This window comes from Cottoperca gobio, chromosome 6 (genome assembly GCF_900634415.1).
Source record: "Cottoperca gobio chromosome 6, fCotGob3.1, whole genome shotgun sequence".
NCBI classification, from domain to species: Eukaryota; Metazoa; Chordata; class Actinopteri; order Perciformes; family Bovichtidae; genus Cottoperca; species Cottoperca gobio.
This window is the reverse complement of record NC_041360.1, coordinates 17,824,377-17,842,935: the sequence shown is the minus strand read 5'-3', so window position 1 is coordinate 17,842,935 and position 18,559 is coordinate 17,824,377. Positions and strand designations below refer to the sequence as shown.

Genomic DNA, 18,559 nt, shown 5'->3' with positions numbered 1-18,559 from the left:
ACTTGAAATGATGAAGAAAACATGATATTGATGAATAACAGTGGTGATATTGATGATGGTGAAGCTGATTATACCTGCCCTTCTTGAATAAGGGCTTTTGATGTCCGCTGTATTTTTGTTGGAGGTGTCGTGAGGTCGGGGCAAGAGAAACTAAGGGAAGGAGTGATACCCAACACATCCCAGGTCCGCTGTAGCAACACTGCCACATACCTTTTACCCCCCAACACATTTTCAGGAACTAGACAGAGCGATATGTGGCACAAATTGTATTTGTATTTTTACTGCAAATTTCGAGCGATCCTCGGCTGTGTGAGAAGACTGTTCACCTCCCTGTGGAGTCAGTCTGCCCCGGTCGCTTGGCATCACATCTCACCCTGTCTGCTTATAGGCTTGGGGATTTACTGTAATGCCATTGTGTTAGACGGGATTGGCCCTGTACTGACACTGATGATGCCTTCCTCATTGAATTTGGAGTCATTATTGCTCTGCTGGAGGCCATACATGGGGATGGGCATGTATGGAGGTGAGAGTAGATTCCAAGTGGAAGGATGTACATCATCCGTCTGACCCTGTAAAGACAATTTGCTTGTGATTCAGCCTCGTATTTTGGGGTTAGAATCATGATTAAGCACTGCCGTAAACTTGCCACAATATATGCTTGTCTCCTGCTTCGTCAGATATTTATAAGAACTCTCAAACTCCAGCAAGAGAAATTCAGGATTAGTGCTAGAAACTTCCATATGGCAGACGTAGTGAAACTAAGGGGTTTTTTTGTGAGGGAGAATAAGATAGATTTTTCCAAATGTCCAAAATGTGCCCTGTGCCTTCTCAACAGACATATATTCAGCCCGCTGCTGTATCCAAACAAAACAATGCACATGGCTGTATTCAAGTTATTTTCAATGACAGCCACTGCAGGTGTCTGTACGCCTACTTCCCTATTTTCCATATGCCACAGCCTTATGTATCTGGCTGTGTCTGTGTACAGTGCAGGGACGGAGCTTATCAGTTTCCTATTACTTTTAGGACTGTCTCCACCAAAGACATGATATGGTACAGCAGATACTCCCAGCAGCTGTCTGCAGGAAGGACAGTGGATACAGTCCTGCCTTCATTTGTAATACCATCCTTTAGAGGGAGTCCCACGAGGAGTCAGAAAATACACACACACACACACACACACACACACACACACACACACACACACACACACACACACACACACACACACACACACACACACACACATAATCTGTCGTTTCTCGATGCACTGAAAATAAATTCTGATTATTTTCCCTAAATCCAGATCCTTCAGAATACGTGTGTTTTTTCTTTCCTCGCTGGTTGTAAATAGACTTTGTGATTCAGTTAGAGCAGCCTTCTAACTCCTGCCATAATGTGGACATTTTGAATCAGGTAGGTAATAAGCAATACACTTAATTAATCTTAACGCCATACACTGAAATATTACTTACGGAGTCTGATGGTGACTCTTTTGAGTTCAGCGATGTCGAGGGTAACACTCCTGTTTCTTCACCTCCTTTCTCAACTTGCCATGGCCCACCTCTTCAACAAAGAGTGCTCTAACTTAAAACACACAATTGTGATGTGTACAATCTAATTTAATGTATTTATTTATGTATTTTTTGCCAACTTTGTATAGTGTATAAATATCTATAAATATATGAAAAATGACAGTACTGTATAGATTTTAGCTGCCTGGTAAGGTTAATAGTATATACTTGGTAGACTAAAAGAAAAAGCGTAGAGCTGTTCAAAAGCCAGTCATTGAGAAAATGCTTTCTGTAAAACCCGGTGCCACTGGCTCTTTTTATATCCTAGGTTTCGTTTCTGGTTTATTTTTTTATTATTGCCAGTGGGATCCAAAGTGTGTGTTGTTTCTTCTTTTCGTCCGTTTGTTTGTTAATCGGTTCGTTTGTCGTTATTTCTTGACAAGACACAGCAAGGTTCAGGCAGCCAGGAGAGTGCAGTGGAACGCAGACTGGGACCCTGTGAAGTAGTGTGTGTATGTGTGTGTGTGTGTGTGCGTGTGTGTGTGTTAGGTGTGTCCGTCCATAGTAGTGCTAGTGATCTCTGTGCAGTGCCTCCCTCCTCCCTCCTCCCTCCCTCTCTGATGTAGTTTGTCATGTGACGCAGTGTGTGTTAAGGTACAGGATGACTGCTGGCTGAAGCTGGCAGATACCCTCTCTCTTCACTCTGTGTCTCCTCGTGTCCACTCGGCTTCTTCATTATGCTTCATCTCAATCCTCCACACGAAGTATAGATTTTCTCTTCCTCTGCTCAATTTCTAATTTACTCTCCCATTCAGCTAGTAATGCGTATACCACCAGAGTCTAATTTCCCAGTAATCCATGCATCCTCATCTATCTGTGATTCTTTGTCCATTAGCAGCTCTCATCCATCACCCTCCGCTGTTTTCCCTACAGAGCTCTGTCGACCAGAGAATGATTTAGCACAAACATAGAGCATCCTCATCCCTGTTCATGCCTCTTCCTGTCTTTACGGTGTTGTACTTTTAACCAACTCTCCATACAATCTCTGAGGAGAAGGGCAGCTGCCAGCTCAGCACGCAGAAACACTAAGCAGCCATAATGAGATGTCAAGCACAGCCCTGATGCTCAAATCTATGTTGTGGTGGCTTCACTGCCGCCCAATTTGTAGCAAGAGAAAGAGAATAGCCTTAATGATTGGACCAACTACACACAAAAGAAGTAGTGGGATATGTGCATTTGTAGTGGATTATTATTACCTTCCCTTTCCCACACCAGATTTATTACTAAGTATCCGATGTGTTGCTTGGTTGCTCTGTACATATCTGTGTAGTACTTCTGTTGATGTCCCTGTGTTAGGATAGTAACGGGTTCTTACTGGGCGGCCTCCGCAGACGTCCTCTCCCTCCTAACTCGTCTCATTTCCTCAAAAACTTCAAACATTCCATCTGAATCTCAAGTGAGCAACATCTTAAAGATGATTAGATTATCACGTAGGCTGGGTGAGTAAAAACAGCAGAGGGACTGAGCCGCAGACATTTCCACTGGAGCCATGATAATAACCAAGAAGTCTTGTCTGTGTTCACGTCCCTCTGAGAACTGATGGCACACTCAGTATAGAGACCATCACACTCGCCTCTCTGCTCCTCCATAACCCGCCTACACGCTGACCTCACCAGGCTCGGAGAGGTCAGTGGGTCACCGACTTGTTTGAGGAGCCGCTGACCTCCAGGGGGGAAGACAAAGGTGAGGTAGGTGAAGAGGTGGGAGAGCCCTTGGAGGCGGCAAACGGGCTTGTCCCTGTAGTCACATCCTGAGTCAGAAGGGAAGGGAGCAAGGGCGTCTCGAGGTCAAACCCAGTAGCACTTTGGTTTTGCGTTCCATGTTTTTTTTAGCCTCTCCTGTTTTTTGGCCGAGCGGACTGTGATCTTACTGGTTGATTTTCTCGTTCTCCTCCACCCATCAGTGTTACAGAGTGTGTTGGGTGGACGGAGCCATGGAGCTGAGCTCTGATTTTGTTCCATATTAAAGAATAATTTTTACAAAAACTGTGTACAGAGATTCAATGGTCTTTCTTTCTGTGTTTTATCTATTTTTAAAGGACCAGCGTGTATGATTAAGGGCCATCTATTATCATAACCATCATTAGTGTATAAAAACCTAAAACTAAGGTGTGTTTTTGTTAGCTAAGAATGAGCCTTTCATATCTACATAGACAGTCTTCTTCCACCAGGTCCACCCTGTTGCACCACCATGTTTCTACAGTAGCCATATTAGTGGTGTGGCTCTATGGTACCACTTTGGTCTAGACTGAATCATCTCAAAAACAAATTGATAGATTGCCATGACATTTTTTATAGACATTCATGGTCCCCAGAGGAAGAGTCTTACTGACTTTGGTGATCCCCTCACTTTTTCTTTAGTGCCACCACGAGGTTGACATTTTTGTTTTTTAATCAAATGTCTTGATGACTACTGGATGAATTGCCGTGAAATTTGCTACAGGTATTCAAGGTCCTTAGGGAATAAATTCATATAACTTTGTTGATCCTTTAACTTTGCATTTAGCGCCATCATCAAGTCAAAACGTTGATTTGTCCAATACTTCTGTTTATAACTAAATACCTGCATAACTAATGGAAGCTTAGGCTGTTTAGTGCTAACTAGCAAGTGTTACCTGCTAAACATCAGCATTTTTATTGTGAGAATGTTAGTATGCTGTCGTTAGAAAAAAAGCATTGCTGTGTCGAAGTACAGCCTCAAAGAGCTACTAGCCTGGTTGTGGACTTTTAGTCTTGTTAAAGCAAATATGCCGAAAATATATTGTTCCAGATTCTTAAATGTGACTATTTGCTGTTTGTTTTTTTAGTCCTCTATGATAATAAACTGAGTATCTTTGGGTTTAAATAGGTCAACTTGGATACTCACTAAGTTTTGTTTAAGTCTAAAATATGATTGTATGCTGTAACATTAACATTTCCCTTGATTGGAAGTAAGGCTTTAGGACCAAAAATGGAAAAAAAAACAGCTCCACAATAAAATGTGAACAGAGGTGTCCACATACTTGTGGCCGTATGGTGTACGACTTACTGTACAGTGTAATTGAACTGCAACATAAATAATTAGGACCTGTAATGACATCCCATTCAAAATGGTCCATCATTTGCTGATGAGGCGGCGATTTGCAAAGGTTGTTTTTGCCTTCGAGTGCAATTAAAAATGTATCGTGGAAAGCTTGTGCTCTTCTGCTCTGAGCGACACATTAGTCAGCATGAAGGTAAATGAATAGCACGGCTACATGCCACACTCAGGGAATCTTTCATCCCACTTTCAGGGATGATGACAGATTCTTAATTAGCTCTTGCATTGTTCATACAGTTTGTTTCACTTCTGACATTTCAGTGTGTGCGTGTTTCATCTTCAATCCATTAAACATCATAAACATTCACTCTTGCAACATCAACATGAGGAAATAGTTTTCTTTAATATAATCTGCTTCTCATCGAGTTACAGAATAATCTGTTTTGCACATGTCACGTAATGTACACCTTTTGACTTAAAATGTCTGAATCCCCCTCTGCTCATCACAGCCTGCCTCCTCCTCAGCATTGCACGCACCAAACATGACTGAAACTCGAAATGGAAAAAAGATGACAATGCAATTTAGTCCAAACCGTCCCTGCCAGACTTTCCTATTAAGTACAGAAGTCAAAAAGGAAGCAGGAAGGAGATAAGACCCAGAACAGTGAGGCGGTGAAGCAGAGAGAGCACCTCTGAGACCTGACACACAAAGAAGGGTCTTAGCGCCTGAGCTGTCTCTTTATGTCTCTCTAAATATTAATTCCATGTTATTCTATGGCAGACATAGAAACAGGTTATTGAACCCACAGAGAAACCGTTGAGATCCTCCTCCCGGCTGGTGCAGCACAATATCCGAGTTGGGCAGGAAACACAGACAAGCACCGAGCCAGCCGAGCTCCTGCAGACAGGGGCCGAGGTTCCGTCCCTCCCTGAACTACAACAGACGGCTGCAGGCGAGCCAAGCGCATCATCTCGACGGGAGCCCCGTGCTTGCATCACCTCCATCTATTTTTAGAAACGCTGCACCCACCCCTTTTTTCTCTTTTAAGCTCCCTCTTTATTCTAAGTGGTGTCTCAGGTGTAAACTTGCATAAGGTGCAGCATTTTATCTTTTTCCCCCCTCAGTATTATTGTCAATTAGATCAAGAATCTGGCCTATAGCTGAGCCCGGCTGCAGCACAGTCACATCATATGAGAATTATGCAAATGTAGAACAAACACAGATTGCTGTACTGAAGCGCTGACGTGGAGAGTCTGCAGGTTTTCATTTCAAACAGTACAGCAGGTGCTTCCATTGATCAGCTCTTCCTCTCTGGCTGAAGTTAGTCTAATAAGTAAAATCATCTGCTGTAATCTTTGACTGGAATGAAAATAGGCGCCTGGTCTATTCCTGCTGTATGGATCCCTGTAAGGTTATAATTAGAAATGCCAATAATGTGCACATTGTGTTTAAATAAAAGAAGCAGGAAACGAGACTGTCAGTTTTAATGATGCAGGCGTTTCCCTGTAGTTATTTTTCGGAGAAGATAATGAACAGTCCCAGGCTTGGCACGACAGCACGTCAAGAAAGAAAGAGTGTGGAACAGCAACACGAGCAACAGCTTGGTAAAGATAGGCTCCTCCGACTGCCAGCGTTGGACAGATGGAGGGAGCAAGAAGTGTTGTGACAGAGGTGAAGATGCAGTGCGAGCCCAAGGAAATGAGATGGAAAGAGAAGGAATAGGAGTGAGAATTAAAGGAAATGTGTGGAGATGACATGACGACGATGCATTGTCAGATTTAATGATCCACAGGGTGAGCAGCTTGTCGTGGAAAAACCCCAGATAGATTGTATACTGTAAATCCCACGTAATAATGAATCAGTGAAGAAAATTGCAATGTTGGAAGTGTTCATACTGTGTGATTGAAGAGCATGTGGGATCTCTGGTATAAAGCAGAGGTTTGTATAAATATCACTTTTTAACTCTTTTAATTTAACACAGAGATCCTCCTGTTGGTGGGTTAATTAGTAAGCATAAGTGGCAATATATGCATCTGGAAAAATGACACTATTGTCCACCTCATTAATACACCAGGAGGTGAATATCCTCCAGATAAAATTGAAATGCTCATGTAGATATATGAACAGATGTATAGCTGGAGCACGGACATTTTCTCCTGTTAACAGCAGTGGATGATAACTCCCTGTCTCGGATGGACATTTTTATCAAGATGTCATGCAAATTGCAAGCCATCCATCATTTTTTACATAACGTTACATCTTTTCTGAGCTCGCCTGAAGTCAGAGCCACTGCGGCATCACACTGCCATCCAATGGACACATGGAGAAACTGTCCAGTCTGCAGTCTGAGGACGTTTGGTATGAGAGCTGAATTTAATGGAAGTCAATTTGCATCACACATTTGCCTCAAAAGGATTTACAAGCTGTGAAGCAGACAACGGCCACTTTCCTCAAAACAGATTTGAAAAACAGACGAGGAACTATCTGAATTAAATAAATAAAAAGCTGAATGAATTACATAGAATATCTTAGATTATGTCAATTAATTGTGCACCATAATGGTAATACTAATATTTTAACCCCTATTTATTGTTTATAAGCATTATATAAACATCTGAATGTATATAACACACTTAAAGGTCACTGCAAGCAAACATAACAAATGTTCATGCACTCTCTCTCTCACTAAACAACTCAAACTCCCTCTGTGAAGTGTCTATAGTTGGATTCTGGTATATAAACAGATATATACTGTACAATTAAAATACTGTACATTAATTAACACTTAAACATTGCCTTATATTTGTTTCTAACTACCTAATTATCTAAGTTTATACACTGCTTATAAATAATAAACTTTAGTGTTACAGTAATGATACAAAAATGTACATGTAGCCTAATAGAAAGAGAAGAGAATACTGCGATATATAAAATGTATAATAGTTGTAATATAATGCAGTTACCTGGGGTACAGGTGATAATTGTGGAGCAACTTGTCTAAAAATAAATAAAGAAGAAGAAGAATGGTTTGGTAAAGAATTATATATATCCACATATTTGTGTTAAGGACTAAAACACACACAAATAGATGAGAAATTAGTGGGAGGCTGGTCTCTAGAATACTTATTATGACTATTTATTATCACAATAACCAACTAACTAACTAACAGCTACTGTATAATACAGGAGGCGGACTTAACAGGAAATACCACAAAACCTGAACACAACCTGCTCCCTTTTCAGAGTGTCTGCACACTCCAGAAGTTTAAATATTAAGCTAAAAGTGCCGATGAATGGTTGAAACATCCAGCGTCTGCCACTCTAGTTGTATAAAAACTAAAATAAACAAAGACTCTACTGAACAAAACATGTGTGGCTTTATTACATAAGCTTTTGACAACATTTCTTGCTTTAACATAAAACAATCGTATTTTGTAACGATCAAATAACTTGTATAAGGAAGGTGTTAAAGGCATAAAGCTGAACTACAGTAGAAACATTACTTGATGTTAACTGCAAGCAGCCAACCTTTCACCCTGGAGTCACTCTTGAGCTGTAATGTTGCTGCCCTTGTGCTGAATCTCCTAGCAACAGAAACCTGTTTACCTACAAAAGCCCCAGAGAGAGAGAGAGGTGAACAACAACCTGGAGTCGCAGGTACGTCTGGGGAGCTTTCCTTTTTGTCCCGGGGTAATTTATATCTGGTGTAAACGAGAATATCTCTAGCTGTACTGCGGTGCTGCTGAACTTTTCTCCTCACTCAAACAGCATGTGATGAAGGGAGAACTTATTGCATTATTTGCTACAGTCCCTGTAATCACTTCTTCAGAGAGCGCCGAGTTCTGTTGGATTCTGTCAAACCAAAAAACAAAGGAGTTACACGTTGTTTGCTGCTTCTGTTTGTGGTTACAGCACTGAGCACATGCCCAGCGGATCTTTTCCATCCATCACTTTTTGTCAGTGAGGGTTTCCATTACAGCAGTCACAGATGGCTGAGCAGGGGAGGATAGTCATGCCGACTGTTGGAGCAACAGGCAGCAGGGGACGACTGACCGGCAACACAGTCAGACGATACAATACTTCTTATGGTGAGAGAGTGCATGATGAGGAGGGACGCTTTTATGTCACATTAAAAGGAAGTAGTCGGAAAAGTCTCAGAATAAACATAAATAACCTTTATCAGACTGATTAGGATTCTGATGGCCAATATTTGTATGACTGTCTCAGACCTAGGCAGGGCTCATTTCACTTCTTACCTCGGACTACCCAGCGGGACGGGTTTCACATCAAACCAGAGACCAGCCATATATTACAGGCCCAGTATGGACCACATTGACAACCCTCAGTTTGGGTAAGTGTCAGTGCAGGTGAGGTCTGTACAAATTAAACCTGATGCTTGCCAGTTGCCTTAAAGGCCCTACACAGGTGTTTTCAACCACCCTGCCTGATTAGATGTCTAGTTAGGTGGAAGCTGGGTGGAGCTATCTTCTAATTCTAGATCTAACTACTGAAATCTGTACAAATAAGCAAAATAAAGTGTAAAATGAGGATCAGATAATTATAAGCGAAGTGTGTGTATGTGTGTGTGTGTGTGTGTGTGTGTGTGTGTGTGTGTGTGTGTGTGTGTGTGTGTGTGTATGTGTGTGTGTGTGTGTGTGTGTGTGTGTGTGTGTGAAAAGCACAATAGTAAAAGTAACAGTAGTGGAAGAAGTATTAAGATCTTTCACTTAAGTAAAAGTTCCAACACCACGGTTTTAAAAACACTTTGTTCTTTGATCAAAATGTAACTTGTGTAAAAGTATGTAGACTTTTTTGTGAAACAAATTAATAAATGTAGTGGAGTTAAAAGAACAATATTTCCTTCTGAAATGTAGTTTAGTAGTGTAGAAAGTAGCATATCATTAAAACACTCACAATTGTAGTTAAGTACAGTACTTGAGTAAATGTACTTCTCACCACTGAAAAACAATGATTTAAGCTAATTCAGTTTCAGGCACAACAATCAAGCACTGTCTGTACACCCTAACAGTCTTGAGAAGAGGTCTAATCAATCAAAGTGATTACAATCACCGTAGTGAATCTACCATGGGTGTGCAGGGCTTTTAAAATATACATCTAGTGAAGAGAGGTTCATCTGATTAAACAGGAACAATATCCCTGTTAATTGGTATAATGTACAGATTTGAATGTGAACACTTCAACTACTTTCTACCAAAGAAGTAATGCATATACAGCAGCTACTGTATCTAATGTGAGGGATATCGTTAAAGCTATCTGCATGGCTAAAAACCACTAGAGACAAGAAAGCAGGTATATATTTGTAGTTGAACTGACACTTTAAGCTCGTCAGTCCTAAGAATTCATAAGACACAAGAACATTTTGATAGCGCTGGTTCTTCTGTGTTTGCATTCTTGTAAACTAACTTCCTGAACTGCTTAAATTGACAGTGAATAGTCTGACTGTGATAAATAAAACAACTGTTCCTCTCTAGCTTCAAAACGCCTGTCTCCTCAAACACAGGTGTGTTGTTTTTTTTGTCTGCAGACTATCTCTGCTATCTGACAGTTTCACGACTCAAACTAAACAACACTACCAGCTTCACGTCCGGTCTGATTGTATGGGGTCTTTGCCAAACCTCATTAACAAACCCAGAGACAGCGGCTTCTATCAGCTGAGGATTCGACCACAAGCAGAGACTATGGAGGAAAAGGTAAAACACAGAACGATAACAACACTTAGGAGATGTTGAGAAGTGTCAAGTGCATAAAAACTGAGTAGTAAATCTTTAATTATCTGTCTTCACAAATACTTTCCCTCAGACAGAATACCAAAGATTGTTTGTGCCACATCGTCTCACACCAACAGGTAAACTGATAAAGTATGCGTGAATTTAAAGTTTAAAGACACGACAAAGAGGATTAGATGACGCATGAAAGACACAAACATAATAGTTATATTCTATGCTGCTGTAGTTGTCATGATTAGGAAGATTTTCTCATGACCTTTCTGTATTACTGTCTACCACTTCCACTTCCTGGTTCTAATTAGATTTTACTTACGTGACCATCTTATGTGCACATGACAATAATGAGCTTGGATTTAATGACCTTTTGGGATTTGTTTTTAAATGCTGCACTTACACTGTTGCACTTCCTCCAGTTTCCCAGAACCATGTGACCGTGGGTCCAATAGGAGAAAGTGGTTTCACTGAGGGAACAGACCTTCAACTAAACACATTTCAGGACAAAAGAAACTGCCTGGTAAGTTTTGTAAATAGTCATGTACAATAAATCAGTATTACTAGAGTGTATTTGCAGTCACACAGTACCTTCACCAGTTATTTCTCATGTGTGGTTTGTCTGGGCAAAGAATGTCTACTTAGATTTGTTTGTCTTGTTCAGGTTGAACCTCTCCAGACTCCCGGCTCAGTGATGAAAAATGACTTCACGGCACCGTCATTTCTGCAGGTTGACCCGCAGAACTGTTCCACTCCGACCTCTTTTGAACGGATGCAGTTTGTAACATAATTTTCCAGAATCCGTGAGCTTTAACAGCGTCTTTCTGTGCTTGTGTTTGAGGGCACTGAGGCGAGACCGAGCCTGTGCAACAGCCATTTCTCTCGAGAAACAGGATTCACTCGAGGTGCCATCGCTCCCTTGGCCTGCCCAGTGAGAATTGATTTCCTTCCAGTCAGCTGTATTAGAATTTAATTATATCAATTTTAACTTGAACATCCTTCCCTCTGCTCTTCCAGAGCTCCCTTCTGCCCTCGCCGCAGACTAAAAGTAATTCACCAACTGAGAAGACCATTGGAAAAAAGGTTATATGTTTTTATGCTATGTTTTTCTCCTCCCCATTAATCAATATTACCTCTGTGTTTGGAGCTGTTATGTTGTTTTTAGCCTGTTGTTGTATTTTCCAGGAGCCCACAGGGTCTCTTCGCAATGCTCCAAACAACCAGGCTTTCCCTAACACACCTTTTGATTGTTCACACTTTAACACACACTATAAAAGCACGTAAGTGTGTTTAATACTTTCAGATAATGCTAAGATTACAGAATATCACCTGTTTGGTTGACAAATCCACTTTTTATTGCAGGTTTTGTCGTGATGCAGATTATGAGAAGGTGAAAACTGGCCACACTTGTGCAGGAATCATCAGTGCGAAAATGGACAACGGCTACAATCGTCGAGACATGGACAGGTACACAGACGAGCTGCACACATAAGGTCCCATCATGCATACGTTTCCTTTTACTCATATGACATATCTTTTTCACAGGTTCATCTTTAGGGGCTAGCTAGACCTTCTCATACCTGAGGTGGTACCTGCATGACTAAAAATAAAATGTGAGGTTTCTTGTTAACACATTACTCTGGGTGATTTGTGCAGAAACAAAAACACTGTGGAAGTGTGAGTAAGAACGGTTGCAGTATTACATATCTTTATTATCAAATCCTGAAAACCTTCATCACAACACCGTCTGTGTTGTTTTATAATAGTCCTGTCAAAAACTGGCTCGTGTTTATCTCTTTGTGAAGCCCTTTGTGTGTGAGCTGCCAGTAAGACAGTTGTGTGAAGTGAGTTGTGTGAAAGCTAAAGAGGGAGTGAAGGAGATGATGCTTTGTCTTTGACTGCCTGGCTGTCACTGACCTACAGAGAATGAGTGTGTAAACTAATGAGCAAAAATAATTATACTCAGACTCAGAGTATGGCACAGATTCCCATCGACGTCTGCAGTGTGTCAAACTGTTTTGCCACCCACAGCTGTGGAACGAGCAGCAGAGCACGGGCCGAAGAGGAGGAGGAGGAGGAGGATCAAATTTCCAAAAGCGTCACATTGTGTGTGTGTGTGTGTGTGTGTGTGCAGTTACTGCAGCTCTATTCTATACACCTACTGTGGGCCAACCCTCAGAAACTGCAGCGGTTTTGCATCGTCAACGCAACTCAAATAAACACAGGATTAAACAAAACAAGAGATACAGAAAAACTCCAGCATCTGTAAATAAGTGTTGGTGTCAGCAAAGTACAGACAGTAGATCATGTTAAATTAGCTGCCTGACACATATTCCTGAGGTGAACAGTGCAATAATATGCTCTTCAGAAATTTTAGCCATGCTAGCAGCTGTAGGGATTTGGTACACACATTCATCTCCTCTGGATGAATTGTAAGAACTTGCTCGAGTGCCATTATCAGGTCAACATTTCCTTTTGTCAAATTATTTGATTTATGACCAAATACCTGCTAATCTAATGACATTCCCATCAGCCTCAGCTGCACTTTGTGTTTGTGCTAATTAGCATGCTTAGAAGCTAAACTAAGATGGTTAATGGATTGTCACTGTGCGCAAGTTGCACAATGTGCGCTCTAGGGAACTGTGATGGGCAATTTTCAGTAGTTTTTTAATATTCAATGGATAAATCAATTAATTAAGCATGAGTAATTAGCTAGTTAATAGATCATTTAAAAAAATCAGTTGCTGCCCTAGACTTAAAACACAAATACCCTTACACAAAGTCAGGACAGATTATGATACATTTTTGTTTTTGCTCTCCTATAAAGGTCAAAGGTCACCTACGCCCTTCTGGTTCTCACCGTCGACATGTAAAATCTATGGTTCAATATGTGAACATGGGGATTTTTGCATTTAACATTTAGACATTTAAGAAAAGCAATAATCAGTTTGAGTCTCTTCTCCAAATGTTTCCGTCAGCACAGTCGACACGCTGCCACACGAGTACGAGCATAAATATTTCAACGTGGGGATAAATATTTCACTCTTTCAATGAGATGTGAGAAAAAAGATACGTGGAGTGAAAGAGGATGGGATTACATACGAGCCCCACATGAATAATGAGTGCAGAGATGAGAGGAGAACAGCGGCCGGACCTGCTTCATGTTAGAGACGGAGGTAGAAAAGGTGCAGTCACAGACAAAAAGGGAGTATACAAAGGTCATGACCGACCTGAGTCTCTGACCTGCTGGGGGCTTCACATTGTTTTATTTGAATAAAAATCTCCTGCTTGATTTTTTTATGAGTCCATTTCATCGCTGGAGCCTCCCTATGGACTTACCTTTTATGGTGAGGCACCCCAGCTATTCATCCTTTAATAATCCTGCTACTCTCTCTCTTACTTGGCACTGATACTCTCAGGACTGCTTACACAACATTGACAAGGGTTGGAGGGTTGTGTTAAGCATGTCATAAATATTTTGTAAATCTAAATACAATACACACCTTTACATGCACACACACAGTGTCGGTTTATAAAAATAGCAGCTAGTCGAGCCTCGGTGCACTGGCACATAAAACAGACACTGACCATGATGTGTGGAAATACTACAGAGTGTCAGTGAAGTAAACAGTAGCTGGTGCATTCACTGGCTCCCGATGAAGACATTTTCCCATGAATGATTGACACTGACACTGACTAAATTAATATTTAATAAGGGAAGACTTGGTCTCCTGTGCACACTCAGAAAACAATCATAATGTATAACTGCCACACACACACACACACACACACACACACACACACACACACACACACACACACTCCACCTGAGTCCTGCTCTGATTTGGTCATTAGCAGCTGATTGAGATGTCACAGGTGCTGTCAGTTTACAGTTACATAATGCCTCAATGCTCATTCATTTTCACAGTTAACGATAAGAAATTAGCAGCACGGCTCATGTGTGTCAGCTTCTTTTACTGTCATCCACCTCCACCTGCCTGCAGATCATCTGAGTCTGGATGTATGAGAGGTTTTTCATGCCCCTTCATCTTGCCTCCCCGTGTCCTCCAGCTCCTCATACTCATAGTCCATCTGAGCCCTCTCGTACTCCAGCTCGTCGCCCTCATATTCAAACCCCTCTCCCTCACATATCAGTTCCTCCGTCTCATATTCAACCCCCTGCTCGTCGTATTCAAGCTCACCTGCGTCATACTCAGTGACGGGCAGCTCCCCCTCTTCGTCCTCATTTGTCAGGGGCTCTTCCTCATTAATGTCTGCATCCCCCAAAGTCACCACAACTTGTTTTGAGTTGGAGCTGCTGTTCTTCAGGATGCCGTGAATCACGGGCTCGTGTCCTGCCAGAGCCAACTCTTCGGCCTCTTCCTCTGCAGCCTTTCGTAGTCTCTCGTTCCTGGCCTCACGGATCTCCAAGAACTCCGCAGCGCCTTCCCCAACCACAATCACGTCCTCATTCACTCTAGGAGGGCTGTCGACTGGGTTGTGATCGTAGGAGAAGAGGTGCAGGTTGTGGAGACGCTTCAGGCTGGGAAACTCTGTTATCTTGTTGCGGTCCAGATCTAAAATCTCCAAATGCTCCATGCGCAGCAGGACTTTTGGGAAGGTATCAAAGCGGTTCCCGTAAAGCCATAATCCCCTCAAAGCCTCCATACGGCAGAGGTCAGAAGGCAGCGCCTTTAGACGGTTGTCCCCAATCTGAAGGGACTTGAGGTTGGGGAGGTCGTAGAGCTCCTGCGGAAATATATGAAAGTAGTTGCTCTCAACCCAAAGGCAGCGCAGACTCTGTAGGTTCCTTAGTTCGGGCGGGAGGCTCATGAGCCTGTTGCTGCCCAGGTAGAGGCGAGTGAGGCTAGTGAGCTGGCAGACTGCGGGTGGAACGTCCTCCATCTTGTTGAAGTCGAGGGCGAGGACTCGCAGACCTTGCAGCTGGGAGATGCCGTCCGGTAGAGTGCGCAGGCGATTTCCACAAACATACAGCTTCTCCAGATGCATCAGTTCAATAACACGTGATGGCAACCGCTTAAATTTACGGTAGCTCAAGTCCAGCACGGGATCTCCACTCTCGAACAAGTCCTCCACCCCTATTGGAAGCTCTTCCTCCACCTCTTCTTTCTTATTCTCTGGGATTTCGGACTCCTCGCCATCCTTTGCCCCCTCCCCTTCTTCTTCTCCCTCTTCCTTCCTGGAGGTGTTGCCCATGCTGCGGCCAACAGCCCCTGACTCCAATGTGAGTCAGGACAGAGTCATTTGATGAGGTAGTGTCTGTGACAAGTCAACTCTCCGCCTGGGAGCTGCTGTTGACTTATTGTTGAGCCCACCGGCTGCAAACGGCATCACGGTCCGGGCCAATTAACACTTTTGCAGCCATGCTGCAGCAGTAAGTCAGGTGAATCCTCATCACTTCATCCACCACTTAATCAAAAAACACCAGTACAACTGTGGAGTAATAGTAATGATAGTAGCAGTAGTAGTAATAATAATATTAATAGTGCTTCTGGTAGTTGACAAACAAAGGACAGAAGACTGTTGAGCTGAAATGTAATTATTGCAGTCCTTACCCTCTCATTTCCTCTTTAATTTCCTCCAGGCTTTCAAGAACAAGATAACGAGCAGCTATTAGGTCACCTGTCCACGTGATCTGGTCTCTCTATCGGAACAGCAAAAAGAAGTGCCACTTTACGACTTTAATAGTCAGTTTAATGTCCCTCTTGCTGCCGGGTGTCGGTGGATAAGCCCACAGTATGTGCGCAGCTCGGTGACCTGGCCGGCGGCAAAGAAAAAGAGTTAATGGAAGTCTGTCCACTAGTTAATGCAGCTGCTCCCCATTAGAGGCCGAGGTGACTGACGGAGTTTTAATCCGCGCCGGAGAAAGAAATTGCACATTTTGGAAAATTGCAGCGCTGACTGAGTGACTGCCTCTGCTCTCCTGATGTTGGCCGCTTCTCTCCATCAGTGTGAAGGTTTACATTGAACTGCTGCTCCTCCCTCCCTCTGTAACCGGAGCAGGGGGCATTCACATCACATGGTCAGTGTGTGTGTGTGTGTGTGTGTGTGTGTGTGTGTGTTTGTGAGTGTGTCTGTATTAAAAGTAGGCTAGTAGAAAAAGACTTTCAAACGATTTGAAAGGAAACTGCATAACTTTTATGCTTGAATATAAATATTAAACGTTTTCCCCCCTTTTTGTAGATTTGAATTTGAATTAATTTGCTTATTCTTGTTATTTTGCAGTAATATGCCTACACACAGAACACTTTCCCCTGCGTTATTAGAATAATTGTATTGCATCTCTATTATTATTATTATTATTATTATTATTATTATTATTATTATTATTATTATTATTATTATACAAACATATCTTATATGCATATGCCTACTGTAGATTTATACATCTCAAATACACTTTTCCTCGTTTGTCTGTTCATTTACGTTTTGTTTGTTTTGTTAGCATGCACAATATGATGTATGTAAATCTTTTGTCCAATTGTTGATCTTATTGTCTGTCTGACTGTTACAGTCACCATTTAATGTACTGTAATGTCTGCACTAAAATAAAGAAATACATTTTAAGCCTCATCACTCAAATAACAGACAACCAAAAATATGAACTGATGGAAAGTAGAAAGTACAATTTTGAAGTACTTTACTTTATATATATATATATATATATATATATATATATATATATATTTTCATGTTATACATACTTACTCCACTACATTTATTTGGCAGTACTAGTAACTTCTCAGATTAAGTTTTAATATACAAAATACAAGATCAGCTTTTAAATATGATGCACTATTATGGAACAAGCTAAAGTCTGCAGACGCCCCACACCAGAATCACAAAGGTCATTGGAAGATATAAAGGATTAAACAGGAATCAGACTAACCTTAAATGCAAACCTAATTAATAACAGGGGGGAGAACTTGCCAAAGTACTTTCTAAACTGTCCATCTGCAGTATGCTGACATTCATTTGTAATTTATTTATTTGTAGATAAACCCACATTTTTGTCATTATTGTATTAAATATGTTGTTTGTACAACATGTAACTTTGGTCTAGAGTCAAATAACTAAATCTGAAAGAATCCAGAAAGATTTACATCAACCAGCGACAACAATAAAATACTGCGTAAACATGAAAATACCAATAATATAATCCATATAACATTATCAGGAGCCATTATACTGTATAATTAGTACTTTTGTTTTGATACCTTAAGTATATTTTCTGATTATACATTTTGAATGAATTGAATTATCTGTTACAGAGTATTATTCTATTGTTGTACTGTTACTTTTACTTAAGAAAAGGATCTGGACTTCTTTCATACTGTAAATACATAATGATACATAACACGTTGGATTAACAGAGCAGTAATCATCACACAGTCTCCTGGACCTCCAAAGATGGTAACTTTCAAGCACTACAGACATTAGCTTCAGCAGGATTTTACAGACCAATTAAAAAGCTGTGACGACAGCCATCATGTGACTTTCTGCTTTGACACAGAACAGACACAAAAATAACAAAAAAAACCTGTAAACTGCTGCCAACTGTCACAGTGTTCAACCTGAGACCAATGTAAGAATTGTTGATGCATTAACTATACACTGCAGTATGGTAGAGTAAAAATCTCACTACGTGTCAATAACAAAGTAAAAGCTTAATTTACAGGTTTCAAAATGAAATCACTCACCAGCTCAGATACATAACAAAATAAACTAAAACGCAGTTCAGATTGTCATGAATGTGACACGACTAAAATATATTCATACACTGTGGCTCAAAATAGCTCGAAAATTTGGATGAGCCCAGAGCAAGTTTTAAATGAAAGGGCAACAGCAGTTACAGCACAAGGTAACTTTATCCAGTGGAGGAATATTCACATCCTCTTCCAATTAAAACGGTGTAAAAAATACACACTGAGAGTATAGTACCAGGGGTTGAATGTAACTAAGTAAATGTCCTGAAGTACTGTACTCAAATACCATTTTGAGGTACTTCTACTTGGGGATTTCCATTTTATGCTTTAATAATTTGTACTTCTACATTTCAGAGGGAAATATTTCTCTTTTTACTCATTCACTTATTTCATTTTATTTATTTAGATGTTTTAATTAATATTTATTTTGCAGATTAATATTTTTCAGACAAAATATATGATGCATTATTAAAAACATTGACCACCTCGACCAGTTACAAC

The 18,559-nt window shown here is 41.0% G+C and overlaps 2 protein-coding genes across 2 annotated transcripts; one reads left to right on the top strand and one right to left on the bottom strand.

Annotated features, from left to right (window-relative positions):
- Positions 1–8,581: 8,581 nt before the first annotated feature.
- Positions 8,582–11,895, top strand: saxo4 (stabilizer of axonemal microtubules 4). Its single transcript, XM_029433001.1, has 11 exons — positions 8,582–8,681; positions 8,821–8,944; positions 10,139–10,304; positions 10,414–10,459; positions 10,754–10,854; positions 10,996–11,061; positions 11,173–11,262; positions 11,349–11,414; positions 11,517–11,611; positions 11,694–11,798; positions 11,877–11,895. The coding sequence occupies exons 1-11, from the start codon at positions 8,582–8,584 to the stop codon at positions 11,893–11,895; spliced, it is 978 nt and encodes a 325-aa protein (XP_029288861.1).
- Positions 11,896–14,366: 2,471 nt separating this feature from the next.
- On the bottom strand, positions 14,367–15,548 carry lrrc10b (leucine rich repeat containing 10B). The gene has a single exon (XM_029434426.1). It carries the CDS (start codon positions 15,546–15,548, stop codon positions 14,367–14,369), a length of 1,182 nt encoding a protein of 393 aa, XP_029290286.1.
- Between the last annotated feature and the right edge of the window lie 3,011 nt (positions 15,549–18,559).

Bases quoted from the DNA above. Each gene is read 5' to 3' on its own strand.
- lrrc10b (XM_029434426.1), bottom strand. From the start codon at position 15,548: ATGGGCAACACCTCCAGGAAGGAAGAGGGAGAAGAAGAAGGGGAGGGG.
- saxo4 (XM_029433001.1), top strand. From the start codon at position 8,582: ATGGCTGAGCAGGGGAGGATAGTCATGCCGACTGTTGGAGCAACAGGC. The intron at 11,062-11,172 runs GTTGACCCGCAG...CTTGTGTTTGAG, and splicing joins CGGCACCGTCATTTCTGCAG to GGCACTGAGGCGAGACCGAG. The intron at 11,415-11,516 runs GTTATATGTTTT...TGTATTTTCCAG, and splicing joins AGAAGACCATTGGAAAAAAG to GAGCCCACAGGGTCTCTTCG.